This window comes from Motacilla alba, chromosome 2, assembly GCF_015832195.1.
Source record: "Motacilla alba alba isolate MOTALB_02 chromosome 2, Motacilla_alba_V1.0_pri, whole genome shotgun sequence".
Classification (NCBI taxonomy): Eukaryota; Metazoa; Chordata; class Aves; order Passeriformes; family Motacillidae; genus Motacilla; species Motacilla alba.
The window spans coordinates 43,434,695-43,453,429 of NC_052017.1; the positions used below are offsets into that span (position 1 = coordinate 43,434,695).

The 18,735-nt window shown below is 39.5% G+C and overlaps 1 protein-coding gene across 7 annotated transcripts in view; it reads left to right on the forward strand.

Moving 5' to 3' along the window:
• TMEM108 (transmembrane protein 108) overlaps window positions 1–18,735 on the forward strand; it is a 161,538-nt gene that overhangs the window by 73,065 nt on the left and 69,738 nt on the right. For 5 of the 7 annotated variants that reach the window (XM_038162389.1, XM_038162397.1, XM_038162407.1 and 2 more), the window contains one exon: window positions 3,354–3,435. In XM_038162389.1, the coding sequence (XP_038018317.1) occupies window positions 3,396–3,435 (40 nt within the window). In that variant the 5' untranslated portion in view covers window positions 3,354–3,395. The other 2 variants (XM_038162370.1, XM_038162426.1) reach the window with 1 other exon arrangement.

Here is an 18,735-nt window from a genome sequence, read left to right on the forward strand (position 1 = left end):
CTCAGGAGCAGTGATTAAGACAAAGGGAATCATAGGCGCAAATGGGAAGAGACTAGAGAAGAAACAGGAAATACCACTGTGCAGTATGAAGCTCCAGTACACACCCAAATTTTGGTGGCTGCATACAATTTTGTTCCCTTCTCCTCAGATCTGAACTGGAATGGATAAGTACAGCTTAAGGCACGACAATTATCAGACATTAGGTGTAAATTATCAGACATTAGGTGTATCTTCTTTATGACAAAAGAAAAAAGATAGGTATCCTCAGCTTGAAAAAGATATTCTAAATGATCTAATGAAAAACTAAAATTGTATGACGTGGAGGAGGTAAGTAAGGAATAACTACTCTCAACTTAAAAAAAATATGGCACCTTAAGTAATTTCCACTATTCCGTTATTCCACTAATCTTCCACTCTTTCCATTATTCCACTCAGGCTTGCTGGAGATAGAGTAGTCCATGCCTGGGTGTAAAGAATATCTTGCACTGAGGTTGTTTCACAAATCATTTCCCTGTTCTCCTGCTGGCAGCTCATGTTTAAGTCAGGCTTGCTGGAGCTTTCACCTGGGTGTGTGCAGCAGTGTTGTCATGTCAGGTCTTGATTCAGGGACTTGATGGGCTGGTTCATCTGCCTCAACTTTGAGCAGCCTGGATAGTCACTGCAAGCAGTCTCTGCCTTTAGAAAACCATCACTGATGTTCCTGGGATTCCAAAGCTATACAAATAAATCTTATTAGATGTCTCTTGCCTCACAATAAAACAAATCCTTGTTATTCACACATTTCCTGTATGTAAGAGATAAAGAATTAAAAACTATGGGACGTTTAATTGCAGTATTTTCCACACATGTTTAAATTTAAGTTAGTTGAACTAGATGAGCATTGTGGGTCCCTTCTGACTGAAGTGTTCTCTTCTGTTAAGCCCAAGTTACACTAAGGACTTTAAAGAAATTGAGACATTGTAAATTCATGGCAACATTTTTCTTATGTATATTCACTGAGTTCTCCATGTATAATTTTATGGCCATGTGGTCAAAAGGATAAATCTTCTAACTGAGACCAACAGAAGAACATAGTAATGTTTTCTAGTGATAACCTTAGTTTCTTTGCCCATGTGCACACTAGTTCATATTTATTAGCAGAGAATAAATATAATAAATATATATGGTCTAAATAAATATATACTCAAAAGCATGCAATTTATTTCAATCACAATACCAGAATTTATGAGCAAATACCTTTATTTATTATATGTAGCACCAATATGGAGGTGGAAGAGAAATACAAAAAAACCCGTTGTGGTTCACAGCCAAAAACTGCATCACATCAACATTGCCAAATGTAGTTAAAATTATACAGTCAATAATGTGGATTTAGGGTTGCCATTTCAGATTCTCCCTTTTTTTCATTGTTTTTTATGACTTCACATGAGTCAGTGCTTGTAAATCCTGTTTTGATACAAACTTAATTTATTTGCACTTTGTAGGAGTACTTGGGTATATGGTTTCTACATTGTCAGTGGCTTATCTGGTTCTTGTCTTTTCCTGCATATATTTTTATTAATATCTTCATGGCTGCTAAACACAGACCTTTTGTATATGCATCTTTGAAGAGTGCTGTAATAGATTCTATGATATCTGTTTATGCATGAAGAATGAGGTTTTTTACTACATCTGTTTCATAATTTAGTAAGCCATGGGGAAAAAGGGGTAAACAGAATTTCCTCAGCAAGTTTCCATCGTAAAACTATAGCACAAATCTAACATTGATTCTGATTTAAAAAATAGGCTAATGATAGGCTAATTCACAGGTGATTGCTTCCATTTAGGCAAAAACACCTTCAAATACTGACATTTCTGCAAGTTACAGAGATGTTTTTTTAGGTCCAATGTTAAATGGAAAGTGTGGAGGAATCCAAATACATGGCATTTGTGTGCATAAATTTCTGTGTGGAATAACTTAACAAAACCCAAGCATCTTTTGTTATGGGCAAGAAAAGTCACGATCCTTTTGAGTTTTCCACATAAAAGACAAATATAGCTCTGTTTTCTCAAGCTCTGCAGCATTTATGGAGTTCAAAGGTGTTATTCATTGGTTTGACTTGTTTATCTTTTGTCTTCAAGACTACATTTTAAATAAACTCAGAAAGATTTATATGCACGTTAAAATGACTCAGAAACGTCCCTGGGACTTCAGAAAATGAAAATGTGTTGAACTGAAAGCTAGAGGATACTACATGCTTTTTAATACTGACCAAGGGACTTTCAAGGAGGTGATCTCAGGGTCCTGCTTTTCACAGTTGGTTTTGAATGTTTAGCAAATTATTTTTTCTGGAAGAAAGAGCTTGAATGTTGAGTTGTCTTTGGGTACTTGGTGAGACATTACTCACAGCAGTGCTTTGGGACCACATTTGCTTTTCACTTCTGATTTATGCATTTATTTTCCTCACAATGTGAATAATTAATATCAGAATGATTGGGATTTATTTTTTCATAGTATATTTTAAACCAAGGTGAAAAAATATCCATGTCAAGTATTTGAAAATACCATCTGAGGACTCATAAAATATTATTAGTTGCTCCCCAAGTGGACAAAGGCAGGGAGGTAGGGTGGTCACATGTTTTTGCCACATCACATTTTCAGACAGCAGGCACAAGAATTATGAGATCCCATTCTGCACCAAGACAGTTCAATTTAGAATTTACAGAAAATATCTAGAGACATAGAGAAGGTTCTCCAGCCCAGGTAGCCGATGGGGTATATCAGGAAGGAATATGACCTACAACAGCTGACTAAAATGAAGCTAAAAATGCCAGGACAAAGCTGCCCTCTGTGCAGAGATTTCAGCAGAGTTTGAGATCTCCTCTGCTTTGGCACCACTGAAATTGTCATTGGGAAAGGAGGGGGTGGGCTTTCCCCGTGTTGTACTTCTTGAGGGATGTGAAAAGGGGAGGCTCAGGGAGAAAACTACAGCCCCATGTGCCCAGCACAGCTGCCTGGGGGTGTCTGCGTCTTGTGTTTGCTTCTCCACTTAGGACTCTTCCTCCAAACTAAAAAGACTCTGATTAAATTAATTTTATCAAGACATAAGCTTGACATGAAAGTAATTTTCAGTGTGTTCATTTCACATACTCTTGAGAAATTTTTCCCTGTTTGGCCATGACTCTATCCTTCCCTGCCAAGCTGTCGGAGAGCATGGCTAAAGCAAGCAAAGGGCCGTCAGGCAATTTCCCAATGCTTATCAATACAATTTTCCTGTGAAGCTTCATCTGACTTTGTAATGAACAGGTATAACAAGGCAGCCTATGTTTTTCAAACATAATTTTCTCCTTCTCTTGACTTTTTTTTTTGGCAGAATCATGAATAAACTGGCAGACCAGCAGGACCACATGATACCATGAAGAGAAGCTTACAGGTCCTCTATTGCCAACTGTTTAGTAAGTGAATATTAATTTTTTATTCTGTAAGAAAGAAACTATTCAAATCCTTTTGTAAGATAGTAATATTTATGCAGGGCACAATTCAGGGAAGCATTTAACCACGTGTCTTGCTTCAGGTACCTGGAGGAACCATAGGAAAGTTAAATTACCCTGTTTGAGACATTTAGAGATGTATTAAAAAAATGAATTGATGGATCAGCTGATTCTGCAGAGTTTTGTACAAGAATAAAATTGATTTGCTATGTCTTGCAACTGAGGCAACTATCACCTTCAGAAAAATGAAATGAAGATACAGAGGATTGTGGCTGGAAGACATAATGCAACATTTTTTGGAAGAGGGATCCATCCCACTTGGCATTTCTGGTGGTCGCCACTCAATAAAAGATGTGTGAGTGAGAAAAAGTCTAGGCTCACACAGACCTAAATTCTGTGTCACTTCCTGAGATGACAACTTTCTTTCTTTTTGTAAGTTTTGGCTTTCAGAAGAGTCCATCCAATATGAAAGCCATCAAAAATATCAGGTGGAATTTAGACTGTGTTACTTCCCCTGTTCATGGAAGTAAGGGGAGGTTTTAGGTGTAAAACAGTATCGACACTGTTGGGGCATTTTTGTAAACTGACAATCTTCAGTGCAAGCATCATAAGCAACAACTTTTCTTCAAAATTGTAAAGCTTAAATAAAGTAGGACTAGATAAAATGTAAATATAACCACTTGCTGTCATGTTTTACAAGGGAAATTGCTAATTTCCAGTAAAAATGAAAAAAAAAGAGAAACAGTTTTTTTAAATGTTGTCTCTTCAATTTGGCAGAATGTCTCCCTTCAATATACATATGTTCATAGACAATTTTGTATGAATTTCCCTTATTCTGGCCAAAGTAAGAGAAAAACCAGAAAATCATGTTTAGTATGCTTGGAATGAGCAATGGAAGGACTGTAATTTTATTGCATGTGTGAAAATTCAATCCAAGGAATATTTTGTGGACTGTTACAGAAATCTGGTTGCTATCATATCTTTCCTTTACTCATGATCATCAGGGTATAGAGTGAGAGATTTTGTTTTGCTTTGCTATATTAGTTGATGTTCTTATTCCTATGTACCCCTTCTCCTGTGGCACAGGGGAAACAGGTGTGTTCTCATGACATTAGAGGGGAGGCTCCAGAGGTGCACCCAAGGATATTTTGCTTGAGCATAAGGTTATTTAAATAAAATAACCCAAGGTCATTTTGCTTGGGCCAGATGTGCCTACATCACCTGATCAGCAGCATGATTTTGGCCCCCTCAGATTAGGTGCCTGGCTGGAGTGCAATGTAGGAAGAGCTCCTCAAGGAGGATTTTAACCATGAACCTACTGAGAGCAGTGGGAGCTGTGGTATTTTTACCACAGCTAAGGACCCAGAATACGTCGCTGCATTTTGCCATGTTGAAATGTGATTTAACTCTAAAACTAAGTTGGTTTCTGGACCAACATTAGGTTCATTGGAAAGAAAATACAAAGCAGAACTGTATAAATACATTTCTACAAACATGTAGGGAAAAGAAGAAAGGTTTAGTGTTCATCCAACCTGTCACAGTATTGAGTCTTTCTGTAACTATTTTTATTTTTTTTTAATGCCATGCTTCCCTGCTTGGCAGCATTCCTCTTTGTTATCCCTGCTGCTTTAAGCTGTATTTTTCAGTGTCATATGTTGAAGAGATAGGTGGCAAATAGAGGAGCACTGAATATAAAGAGGGAAAACCCAAGAAAACAATATATCTGTATATGTACACACATCTATATTTTTGACTATGCAGCAATATTGTCAACTCTGTGATGTAATTTGAAAAGATGGATTCTGAACTTACTAATTCTAATGACAGGAGAAAAAACTGCTTTATTTCTCTGAGTGCAGCAAAAACTTGTAATAGATGTAATTTTAATTAACAAATGCAGTTGCAACTATAGCTATATCAGAAGTTTTTTGGGCATCTGGAATGAATGTTTTCACTGGTTGGTTTATAAAAAGCCAAAGGCAAGTTACCTTATTTCTATTATATCAGCTTGCTTTTAGATGCACTGAGGTGTGTTACCTAAGCTCACTTTTTCCCCAGTTACAGTTTCCCCACAGTGCTAAAAACAAACTCAAAGAGAGTGCATTCTGTCCAAGGAAGAGGAAATTACTTTAATGTGTTTCCTGTGACTGTTTTTTATGGTATAAGAAGGGCCTGCATCATGGTCTTATTGGTTTCATTTGGACAAAAGAGGAAAATTGCTGCTACTATACAGCTGAAGAAAAAGCAAACTTTTGGAGAAAGTATCAAAAGAGGATATTCTGCTTTGGGCTGATTCACCAATGTCTTCCACCTGCCTGCCTTCCTCATCTGCGACTGCAACAAGTGGGTCTGTGGTGCTGCCTCGATAATGTGGCAGTGTTTTCATCTTGTCTGCTGTGGCATGAGTGAATGATTGAGGTCCAAGCCTATAGAGAGAAGGGCCCTGTGTATGCATTCTTGCAAATAGGAGCATAGGGCATGCATAAACAGAAAACCTAGGATAGCTGGAACAAAGTGTTGGTGGGTTTTGTAGAAACAGTGATCAGCTGGAGAGACGAGACTCTGTGTGTGCTTGTGGATGTGCCTGTGGCAAAGAAATGTAGGAAGAAGCAGTTTCACCTCCAAACTGGTGTGTTGTTATGTTGTTATGCATGTTATTTTGCTTGAGTCCCAGCTGTGCCACTGGGCCAGTAGTGGCTACATTCATTTGTGAATTCTTTTCCACCTCTGTTCATTTGTGCTGTGTTCAGCTGTGTCTGAGACAGTAGGACTCTGTACTCTAGAGGGCTTCTTGGCTCTGGGGCTGGAAGAAAAGGCTTATGTAGATTGGTTTGATTGTCAAACAGTGGGATTTGTTAGCTGTATTTTTAAAATCAGACCCATATATAAGTAAGAGTTTGATTGTAGCTTATGTCTGGGTTTTTTGGTGAATTTCACATGAGTTATGTAAGCATTCTATTGCCATCCATACTCTTTTGCTTTCCAAAAAGAGCACATTCCATCCATTCATGCCGATCAAGAATAGCATGTGAAAATGGCACTAGCAACAGCTGCTCTTTTGAATGGAGTTGTAGCTGGCTTGAATCTGATCCCAGCTGTCAAGGGGTAGAGTCTGTGAAAATTGTAGCACTACACTTGGCCCAGGACAGGGGCTCCAGGCGATGCTACTTTACCTCCAGTCATTCATGATTTATGAATAAGTAATTAAACACGTGATGTAAAACTATGAAGAAGTAGTGCTTTCATAAAGTATCTTCAAAGATTCTATTTAATCTGAAATCTCTTAAGACATTAAAAGAAAAAAAAACCAAAAAAGATTGAAACAAAAAATTTGGAAGAGGTTTCTTAGTAAGAGCTCTTTGAAGTTACTAGCTAGATTGAGTTGATGAGGACCAATTAAAGCAAAACATGTGTCCACAATTTGCTGCCATTTGTTCTAGGCACATCTTTATGGATGAAGTTTGTTGCCTCTGTAATGATGAAGATGCAAATGTGTCTTTCCCATGAGGCTGAGCAATCTCTGTTTTTTATAAAGACCTAATGTGATGATTTAAGCCCCACAGCATGAGCCACAATATGTCTGCATTTTCTCTAGTGAAACATGCACATCATAATTTGCCATGCGTGCACTGTTCACTCAGGGCTTCTAAGCTGCATATAAGCTAGAGAAAAATGTGTGTACAAGTAACTGGTGAAGCTCTTGGTGAGCAACCTCTGTATGGGACTTTCTTCCTCAGGCATTTAATTTCCTGAAAAAATGCAAGGACTTTTATTTCTCGTTTACTTACAGCACTAGGGTCTCTGTGAGGACCTGTCACACCAGCATCTAAAATAAACAACCATCTGAGTGCTTCTTCATGCCATTATCACTTAGTGTGTTCCCAAATATCACTCTTTCATCTTGGAAGCTGGGCACAGTGCCCAGTAATATCAATAGAAAGAGTTTCCTGTTTGCAAGTATGTACCACTCTCTGTAGTAAAATGAGCAAAAATGGCTGAGTGGCTGTGCCTTGTAACACAGGCTGTCACAAGTCTCGTATCTCCTTGCTGTGGATGCAGCTCGCCTTCCCCAGTGTTAACTGGCAGCCTGGCTGCCTCTCAATCAAGTGTTTGAAGTAAAGTTCACCCTGTAGAAAGGGTTAACACAGGCCTGCACTCCATTCCAGTCTGAAACAAGTCCAGGCACTCATCTCTCTTCTCATAAATATTTGATAAGCAATGTGGGTTTGTAAAATTCCTGTATTAGAGAAGACTCAATCCTAAGTACCTTCTGAAAGGTGTTGAGCAGCCTCTTGCCTCTGATAGGAACCCACACCCACCAGCTTTTCTTTCTATTGCCTAGTGCTGTCTGGGAATAATTACGTGTTATTAATAAGATGGTATGCACTGATGGCTCGTTTATACAATTACACATGGCTCATTTAGTCAAGTGAAGAGGCATGGTAACAGTACAAGAAAGACTGCTGCCAGATGCAGGGGAATAACCTGTCCTCTGCCCAGAGTAGTAGATGAGATGTGAAGAAATAGATGTATAGAGCAGGTAGCTTGACATTAGGCGTCAGGCAAAAATGCTTTATCAGGTTAAGGTATTGAAACCCTAGAACAGGCTAGTCAGGAGGATTTAAGTCTGCCACTGAAGCACCAAATGGAAAAAAAACCCCATCTCTCAGGGGAGGCAGAGGTCATCTAGATGATTTCAAAAGCTCCCATCAAACCCTCTGTTCCTGTGACCACGAGGCACTGTGTCCCTAGTGCAAATGAGCCTGCTTGCTTCCACAGAGAGCTCTCAGCTTGCACTAGCCATGTATAATTAATCCATTCGCTAGAGATGCACAGTTGTCATGGGCTTAAAAGTACTGGGGATCACTTGATACACATCAGCGGAGAGTGTCTTCCTGTCATTCACAAGGACCCACAGAGAGGAAAGAAAACAGCATTTTTGTTGTGCTCTGTTAGATTGGCAGGTATTAGCTTGAGCAAAGACAGCAGCAGGGAGTAGTTATCCAGCAACAGATTCCATCTGGTTTGCTTAAAAATTAGGAAGGTAAACAGCCTCTAGCTATGCAGTGCATCATGTACAAAGCTTTTTGGGATACTCACTGGGCTGAGGCGTTTGTATTTGAGAGTCACGTGGCTTGGTAACAGCCTGCCCATCGGGCAGCTCACAGCAAGCAGTCCCTCAACACTTTCTTTTCCCAGAATTCAATTAAAGGTTGTTGCTTCAGTTTCTCAGCAAAAACTGCCTTCTTGAAAAAAGCTGCAACCTTCCATCTTGCAATCCTGTCCTGAAAAACAGACCTTATAAAAGGGGACTTTAAAAGCAAACCAATGCACCTTATAAAGAAACTAAGTAGAATTTACATTTTCTTACCAGGTGTAGGGTCCAGTGTCCTTGATGTGCCCTTTACTGAGATTTCAGCTGCACACACACACACACACACACACACACACACACACACACACACACACAAAAGAGGGAGGGTTCCTGCTTGCTGCCTGAATAAGCAGAACTCTGTGAATCGAATTGCTCTTGCCATTCCAAGACTGAGATTGTTCCCATGAATAGCTTGCAGTATTTATTTTAAATTTGCTGGTTCCATAAACTGTGCCCTTAAAGGCATTACAGTTTGGTAGGATTTCACAGAGAGTGTGAACTCTTTAACAAGTTTGAGGTACATCTGTGGGGTGGGGATCTTCTGCCTTGTTTTGCCAAGAGCAGATACAAATTCAGGACATAGCAACACTAACAACTAACATATTGTGTAAAGTTCTCCACTTTTTTTTGCAGATTTGCTGAAAGACACAGAAGGATGTGGAAATAGGCCTGAGGCTGTAGAATTTCAAGTCATGATTTAGGTCCTTGACACTGAATTTGGGATAAAAAGCCAACAGGCAGTTACATTATTATATTTGCTCTTTCTATTTGCAAACAAGGGATTCATGCCTTTGCACATATCATTTGATAGTCTGAGTATGTCCTTGTTATTAAGTACCTTCAACTTTATGCTTATACTGGTGCTATTTGCACTAGAACCCTGTAGATTTTGCAAAATTAATGAGCATGGATTCTTCACAGTGTTTATATTCATCAAGCATTCACTCACCAGTTGTGTGATATTCTGGTAACAATGTTCATGATTAGTATGCTAGAAAACCAAGTGATATTAAGTAAATACATATAAATATGTATGCTTAGCCAAAATTGAAAATGCTACAAGGATTTGGTTTTAAAATTCCTTACCAGCTTGTTGAAACAATAATCTGATAGAAACTCACAATATTACTTCCATCTTACATTTTGAATCATTTGTGTTTTGGACCTGAAGTGATCCCCATTGTATGACACCGTATCTGTTTAATCTGTTTTAGATTCAGTGCTGTTTGCCTCAAGCCTTGAGAGAGATGTTTTAGAGGGAGGGGGAACAGGCAGGAGTACAAATGTGACTTTCCTCTGTTTTCCCTTTCAAAAGTCTATTCATCCATTTCTAACAGAAATGAAGCTTCAGGAACAAAGACCTAGCAGCCTGTGCAAATTCATGTGTGTGTTTTGAGACCCAGTGTCAAGTGGAGGAAGAAATGTTGCTGTTGTGCAGGCCTAGCAACCATGAAATATTTGTCCTATTGAATTCAATGGCAAAACTCCCATTGACATTAATAGGATTGGGATTTTATTCCCAACCTTCATGTTCCCACCTTGCTTTGATATGTTGCAATATAAAACGAAAATATCCTGTCAAACATTTACTTCTTTCCTCAAAGCCTTCTTTTCTTCCTGGGTGCACCTAAGAAACATTGTTACGGTTTTTGACAATATAGCAATCAAGGCCTAATTCAGCAAAGACAGTTAAATATGTAAATTGAGTTGTTACCCCAGCTAGACTGCTCCTATAGCAGCCACTAGCCTTGGGTTTGAATTGCCATTGAACTATGTTCAAATAATTTGAAATAAAAAAATTTATATGTCAGTGTGCACAGTGGTGTCTCATGTCTGTGAATTATCCAATGCTGTGACAGTGTTCCTGTGGGAAAGACGGAAAAATTGCTGTTAGATGCTCTGTTAGATTGTTGTCTGATATTCCCTATGTGAGAATCGCCCTGCACAAGGATTTGTACCACTGGTATCAGTACCAAAGCAATATTTAGACCCCCATGTTTAGGTGCTGAAACTTTTATTTGTTAAAAGTGTTTGACTACTTGCAACGCCTTTGAACTTTTCTCCCTCCAGCCACCCCTTGGCATGCTGCGTTCTGTTATTTTTGAGCAGAAAAGACCTAACTGTGGATGTTATGGCAGCTTTCATGGCTCAGTTGTGTGTCCATTGTAGCTCACTGCAGGCTGTGTAAATAATTTACTTGTAAATTATTTACAAGTAAACCAGGGGTGTTGCAGGCAGTGGAAACAGTTTGGAAGAAATACACATACACCAAAGTGTCATCTAATTCAGCAGCATGTGATGGGTATTATCCTTGTCCATTCTCTGAATAGAAAATATATGGATGCCCTCTGTGGATCTACAAAAATTCTCCAAAGAACTTGAGCATGTACCAAAACTTAAACACATTTGACTCAATGAAAGACTTCAAAACTCCACCTGTGAAAAAACTTGGTGTGAATCATTATCCAAGTTAGCCTTTGGAACAAAGCCTTTGGTTCTAGAAGCAGTGCATCCATATGGTCTTTATTTGAAGACAGGCATCTACAAAACTTCCTTGACAAATCAAGGCCCTGTACATAATTAGTATGAATGTATTGTTTTGTAGTACATTATTGGCTTAAATTGCGTGTATCCTCTAATGTCTGAAACCTCAAGGGCCAAGGTCTGGGAAAAGCCACAGTCTCCATTCACATGATGTTATTCCCCATATTATTTTTGGATAAGAGGAAGATGTTTGTTATATGTCCTACACAAGATGTTTGAAAAGTAATCTTAGCAGGAAAAATACTCTACCCCTGCTCTGGTAACTTAAAGCCGTCCCTCTACTGGGTTCACAAAAAGTTCTGGAAATGAGGAGAAAAAGTGTGTAGTAGGTCACAGCCTTTCAGCTAGAGAAGGCAAGGGAACCACAACACTGAGGCCATATTTCCTTGGGGCTGAGGTGCTAGGCCTCCACTCTGGCTGGTGTGTGTCTCATAATGTGCATCACGAGTGCCCAGGAGGAACCACCACTTCAGGTTTTGGAGGAATAGTGTAGTGCAGCCTGGCCAGCTTTCCCATTACTGAGCTATTCCTATTGCTCAAGACCAGGTTCCTGGTCATGTCCAGGGCCAAGGACAGGATTTCTGGGGCCAGGTTTTCCATGTCAGCAAATGCTCAAAAACTAATTTTGGTGCTCAGTGAATTTTCCTAAGTACCTAAGCAGATTAACCTGCTTTCTTCTGATGGCTGGAGCAGGAAACTTCTGCAGGTGGCTTGGAGAGGTGCATGAGGCATGTCTCTCTAATACAGAATGCCAAGACATTTTGGAAAACCTGATCCCTTTCCCTCGAATTTAAGGGAACAGACTTTGTTTCAAAACTGTGTAATACTATGCAGAGCATAAATGTTTTGCCTCAGAATTGATGAGTAATATTCACTGCTTGCTAAGACCAAGTTATAAGGAAGGGAGAAAAACAAAAAAGAATGCACATTGAAGGGAGTAAAATAGTGTGGATGGGTAGAGAGACAGATGGCTGTATATTCCTCATAATAAAGTAAATATATTCATAATAAAGTAAATATATAAATTTCTTACTGCAGGTTTAATTGCTATCTTTAGGTGTATTTCTCATACCCATTTGAAACACTTGTGTTGATTGGATTTATTGTGTAACTGTTCTGTATTCATTGTACTGTTTTCCCTAACTCTCTACTGCAGCAACATGTAAATATCTTTCTAGCCACTGCCATCATCAGTAGAAATGTGTGTGCTGTGGCAGAATAAAGCTTGCTCTGCATGGAAACCTAAAATATTGCTTAGAGCGAAATGTTCAGACCACACAACAAACTCTGTCTCATGAGGTTAACCCATAGACCTTCCTTATTTCTAGAAAAGGAACCAGTAATTCTCTCTCATCCCTGAGGAATATTGGACTTAAATAAGTTGATAACCAATGCCATCAGTTGTTATGAGTCATTGCAGGAGACCCTGAAAGAGTTTGAAATTTTTGTGGACTCTGAGGTGACTTCGCATCACATTTTATTATGACTTTCAGAGTGAACCAGTGAGTATTATGGACAGTACTTTGATGTAAAACTGTGATAAGCAGCATGATTTCTGGCCACATTATAAATCCATTTTGTAAAACCCATGGCTTTGTTGCTGCTGGAATTCCCATGCAGACAGCCTGTGAGGCATGCTCAGTTTTCTAATCCAAAGTTTCTCATTCTTTATGCATTTGGAAAAGGCACTGCTTCCTTAAGTTAGCATTGCATGGGAAGGATGATGATTTTGCACTGTCTTCTAAAGCATTGGATCTCACTGGCTCCTGTAGAGGCTACAAATTCATTAGGCTATTGCACCTTCTCACTGCTGAGGGCATTAACAATTAACATACAAACACCACAATGAAGACGTCGAAGAGAGGAAAGTAAAGATAACAAGCAAGGAGAGAACCTGATAAATTAATAACAGCGTGCTTGCAGGGCAAAACACTTGTGTTGGTATAGACAGATTTAGTTTTGCCTTAAAGCACAGGGAGAGAAAAAAAGTGGCTTAAAATCCTGTGAACTTTCAGCCTTGTCTTGGAGGTAGAATGGATCAATTATTTCCCATTTTTTGTTGTTCACTTCAGCAGTGCTGGGGTTTGACACTATTTTTTCCTTAGAGTACCTGGACATTTCACCTAGTTCAAAGCTGTTTTGTTGTGCCATTTCAGGAAGGAAGAGCTGTTTTTCTGATCAAGGTTCTGTACGTGCCCAAAAGCCTCAAGTTAAATCCCTGCCCCGGGACCTACTTCTTAATGCTGAAGTTGTGAAGCATAAAGTTAATCACATTACAGTCTGTACTGCACAGAGGTGCCCTGAAAGTTATTAAGGATGAAGCTTGTGCTGGAGAAAGGGCAATAGGTGCTTAGGGAAGGAGGATCCTCCAAGGCTGATTCCCAGGAGCAAATAAGGAGGATGTGCAGGAACAGAGTAGTGTTTACAGCTTATTAGGAATGGACAGTAGCAGCTATTTTTTTTCTTTTTTCTTTTTTTTTCTTTTTTTTCATGCAGAGCAATCCCTTATGGAAGAGATCATCTACAAGATAGGAGTAATGGAGCCCTGGGCCTCAGCAATGCACACTGCAGTGCATCTGTTCTTGCCCTTGGGACATTTCTGACTGGGACCATTAGTTTCAAAGTCACTGCTGAGCATGTATGTGGCTGACAGGGAATCAGATACAAATCCTCTAGCCTCTGAGGTGAAAGTGAATGAACTGGAGACAGGAGAAGGCTGAGAATGCTTAGTGTGCATTGTCAAAGGAAGGGCTCCTACAGGAAAAAGGAAGGTCCTCTTTCCTTGTAGTTTACAGAGCTGCACCAAACCTGGGTTAAGTGGGGTGCAGTGTACAAAGACTTTACTAGTGCTTCTTTCAAGGAAAATTTGTTTCAGAAATGAAAGGCTCTTCTAAAGAAAAGTCTTGGTCTGAATTGTTTTTGGGAACATCTCCTAATGCTCCTAGCTATAAGCTTCTCTCAGTTCCAGGGCACCTGTCTTCACCAGTATTTTTCAACATGAAAACAATCCCTCTTTCTTGCAGAAGGTGGTGACACCATTTAATGACTTCTGTCAGCTCTCCTCAGCCCTGAGGAAGCCACATGCTCCCCACCAGGAGCATGTTCCCTGCTCCTGGCACTTCAGTTCTACCTGAGCAACGTGCCTTTTTCACAGTGGTTTTCACTGCTGCATCAAAATTTTCAGTTTCATTCCCCTGGTTCACAGGCTCTGTGGCAACCCAGAGCTGCACAGCTCCGCTCAGCACAGCAGCCTGTGCTTTTGTGGGCCATGGGCTGGCTGTGCTCCAGAGCAGCCCCATCACAGAAAGAACAGCTTGAGGGTTACAGTCAATTAGCATAAATTGCTAAGGGCCCAAAATATGTTGCAGAGCCAGTGTGGATTGTTAAGCCTCGAAACACGTTCCCTTTTTCTCTCTCCTTTTTTCTCGCTCCTTTTTTCTCTGCTGACTCTGTGGAGGAGAAAAAGCTTAGAGCCCATTTTTGCCATTCTCAGAGGAGGGATGTAGCTGATGCAGCTGGAAGGCTGGGGCCAAAAGCACCTCCTAATATCCAGGAGACCTTGAGCTGTTGTTTTAGTCTCTGAATTTCTCAGTATCTCCCGTTCCTGCACGTCTTATCTATTGAACTGTAAGCATTTGAGGCTAGGGGTTGACAGTATTTGGATGTGTTATACACTGCTGAGAATACTTTTGGCTCTTATTTAGTAATTATAACAATTAATAAGAAATACCATATGGCTAAAAATATTGTAACTCTCAAAAGAATTCTTGGGCCATTTATTTTTTGTGCATATGAGTGTGTGCCTCATTTAAGCCAATTATTTTTGTATTAACAGGCATTGGTTATGCCATCCTTCTGCTTTTATTTTTAGTAATATTCAGATTATTACAAGAAGTGTGAAGAGCAAATGAAAAAAAGAAATCCGTTTCCTAGTACTTGTCTTCTAAAATTAAATTTTCTGGTTGAATAATCCTACATTTAATCCTCAAAGGAATGTGTTCCCCAAGGGGAGCATTCTCTGCACCCTCAGGTACCTGCTGACAAAATGCCAGAGGATGAGAGATGAATCCAAATTAATTAATGAATCCAAATCCTTGTTTGGAAATCAGGTGGTGTTTGATTATGGCTTTACCATCTTTAACCACAAATGTGAAATTTATGGACTAGAGACATATTACCCTCAAAATTCAGTTCCCGGGTTGTGTTCTGCTTTTCATACAATGCAGAAAAATATGATAGAGTCCCTCTTACTCCCTATCTTGTCAATTATGAGAGACTGGGAAATCTCAATCTTCAGTGTTTCAAGATGAAATTTTTAGGTCTAGCAGAGATGATCCTTTTTAGCATGGCATAAACAAGTGTAAACCCTTTTAGTCCTATGGATTGAAGGGATTCAAGCTTTGTATCCATGGAGGAACGGAGATCACACATGATCCTGGAGTATCTCCAGACTGCTTCTGTGTGTCCCACTTTTTGGACTGGAGGCCTGTTGTCACAGGCTGTGACAAAAGCCTCTGTTCCTGTTCAGTGATATTTTGACAGCAGAGTGTTGTTGCTGAGCCCGTGATCTGGTGCAAAGGACACATCCATGTGTGTTTGTACTTGTGGGCAGCAGCATCCACAAGAGAACAGGAATCACAGACCAAGGACTTGGGGCACCATGGGACCTAAATCATCAAGTAGCAGATTTTTAAAGTTATGAATGAGCTTACAGAAGTGTATTTCTTTAAAATTCAGCTGTGAGTAGACTATGATGCTTATTGCTGTTAAGAAAGGACTAACATAGTGTGGCCATCTCACTGATAATTTCAGAACTATTTCTTGTGTTTAAATATTAAGTAGAAATTATTGAAAAGCTTTGACTTTTTGACTGTCTTTTTGAGAACAAAAGCGGAGGTAAGTATATTTTTAAAGTGTGATCTGATATGCTGAGGGGAACACAGGGGAGAGATGTGCACAAGAATGCAGGTTTGTGATAGTATTTTTTAAAAATCAGCTAAGATGTTATTTTGCGAAGTAAAGTTGTTTTGTGGTGGTCCACAGTGCTTCTGAATACATTGCATCCATACTCTGTCTGAACTAGTGTAGAGTGGTTCTCAATACTTACAAATGTATTATTAATGTTACTTTAGAAAGCAATATGTTTTTGAATAGTTTCAATATCCTTCATGTTCATGGATTTTGAACAAAACTCTAAAATTCGCTGTAAATCTTCTGCTCTTGAAACAAATACATTTTGGGAAAACATAAAAAATACTTTAAAAATTATATTTGATACAAATACTCAGTCAGCCTTTCTGCTGCCAAGATCGCCTAACAACCAGAAATGGAAATTTCTATAAAAGAGACTTCTGAAAGGAACAAAGGAGGAAAACTGAATATTCTGGTTTTGCCTGTGGGGCTGTCTTCTTGTTTTGGAAGCTTCCGTCAGTAGGTGCGATTGGTAGAATAGACAGATGGAGAAAAGCAAACTAAAAAAAAGGAAACAGATGAAGCACAATTTCATGTTAAGTACTCTGTTTTCCTCTGCATCCGTAAGTTCTTGTGCTACGAGGGAAACAAAACCAAAAAGACTTGTTAGAGGAGGAGACCAAGAACTTTTTTTTTTTTACAGTCAGCAATAAGACAATCATGTGAGAAAAGGCTCTTCGGTTCTTGTGGTTTCCTCTGTCACAGTGTCAGAGAGGGTGAGTTCTCTCTGCTTTATGGTGTCAAGCAGCTCCTCAGTTGTTCCACTAACACTCACGAGATCCTCTAGCTGACCATGCTTGCAGTTCCATATATTTTGTTGCTCAGCAGTTCCATATATTTTGTTGCTCAGCATCTACAGCCAGGGATGAGTTACCAAAAGACATAACTCCTTTACAGCCACCAAAGAACGACCCCTTCCTAGAATTTTTTACTGCAGCATTTCTGAATGGTCCTTGTGAAATGCAGAGAAAGGAGTCTGGCAGAGCTCTCCCTTTTGGGACCCTTTGGAAACTAGCACTGGAGAAGAGTGGTATGGGCAAGAGTAGCTCCCCCAGCAAGAGTTTTGGGAAGGGGAAGATTGCTCTTAGATCAGTGTGGCACCCTGCACCTCAAAGCTGTAGTGAGAAAGAAAATGAAGTCGTTCCAGGAGGCCAGTCATCTGTGGCTGATCTTCCACAGCAAAACATGTTTTCTACAGTGCATCTGTGCAAGAGTAGGAAACAGTCATGAATTTGGCAGTGAGAAAATTTTGCCTTTATAAAGTTATTAGCTGCAATAGTTTCATTTGACAGCCCTGAAATACACGAGACACTGAACTGAGAGCATCTCAGTTCTGCAAAATTCAAAACTGCTGGCTTTGCACTGAGTTATGGCAGGACACTGTGGTAGCCTCTGGTAAATGAGCTTCAGACATTTACATCCTTATGTTTGCTTTTCTAAGCCAATATATATTTGTGCAGAGGCATTATTTTTCGTGCAGGTAAGATAGGATGCCAATAGTGTTATTTTTATCATTATATGAGATGAAAAATGCATTAATTTATATTATGCATTCCAATCTCAAGACCCTGTTAATTTCAATGAATTTCAGGGTCTGGTTTGAGGGACAGTTTTAATGAAAACATAAATCACCAGTCATAAGCACCTCTTGCTATTTTCATATGTAAAATCAGTAGCTGTATTAAAGGTTCACTGATATTCATAGTGCTTTTGGTCACTATTGAAGATGTATTTTTCTGACAGGTCTGGGACTTTGTCATTTATAATAAACTGTGAGAATAATGGATCGGAACTGTATGTGTCTGAGGGAGAGAGGTACCTCATAGTCTACTGAATTTGCCACATATTTCAATGTTTTAAAATATTAATATCTTTTTATTCCATTTTCTAATCTATTTGTCCATTGTTCATCATAGGAGAATTTCAGCCTGTATACATGCATTAAGCCCATCTCCTACCCTGTGATTCACTCATCAGGCTCTGTAGATTGTTAAGGTAATGCCTCTAGGGCAAGTTTGGATATGAACTGCATCAATCTTGCACTTTCTTCCCCTTCTCCTACCCCATTTTCATTCGCAGAGGACCTTGGCACTGCTGGTTGTCACAGGAATGTGGTAGGATTGTTGAACAGGAAAAGGGAAGATGCAAAGCTTCACCCATAATGCATTCAGGCCGCTACCTCCAGGAGCTGCAACAGCAAGGGACGCAGCTTGGAGCGTCACCTGTGACTTTGCAGTTGCAATAATGTTCTGGTAAGGGCAGTGGAATTTCAGTACTCCTGTTTCAAGGCCAAAGCTTTTACAACCCCCAGAAAGAGCTGGGGACATATTTAAGTGCTCCACAACCCTAGATGTGATAGATATGTGTGAGCAAAGTGTATACCCTGCTGCTTTGTAGTCTTGAGAAGACATTGCTGTAATGCATTTCACAAAAATGTTGCAGAACTTCTCAAGTATTTAATGAGGAGACACTAAAGTTAGCAAACTATATCTCCTACAGCCTTCACAGAAGAGGCAGAAGCTAAACTGTGTTGTGGATGGCTAGTCTTCAACCCAAAAGAGTGCTTAGTGTCACAGTTTGGAGATGATGTAAAG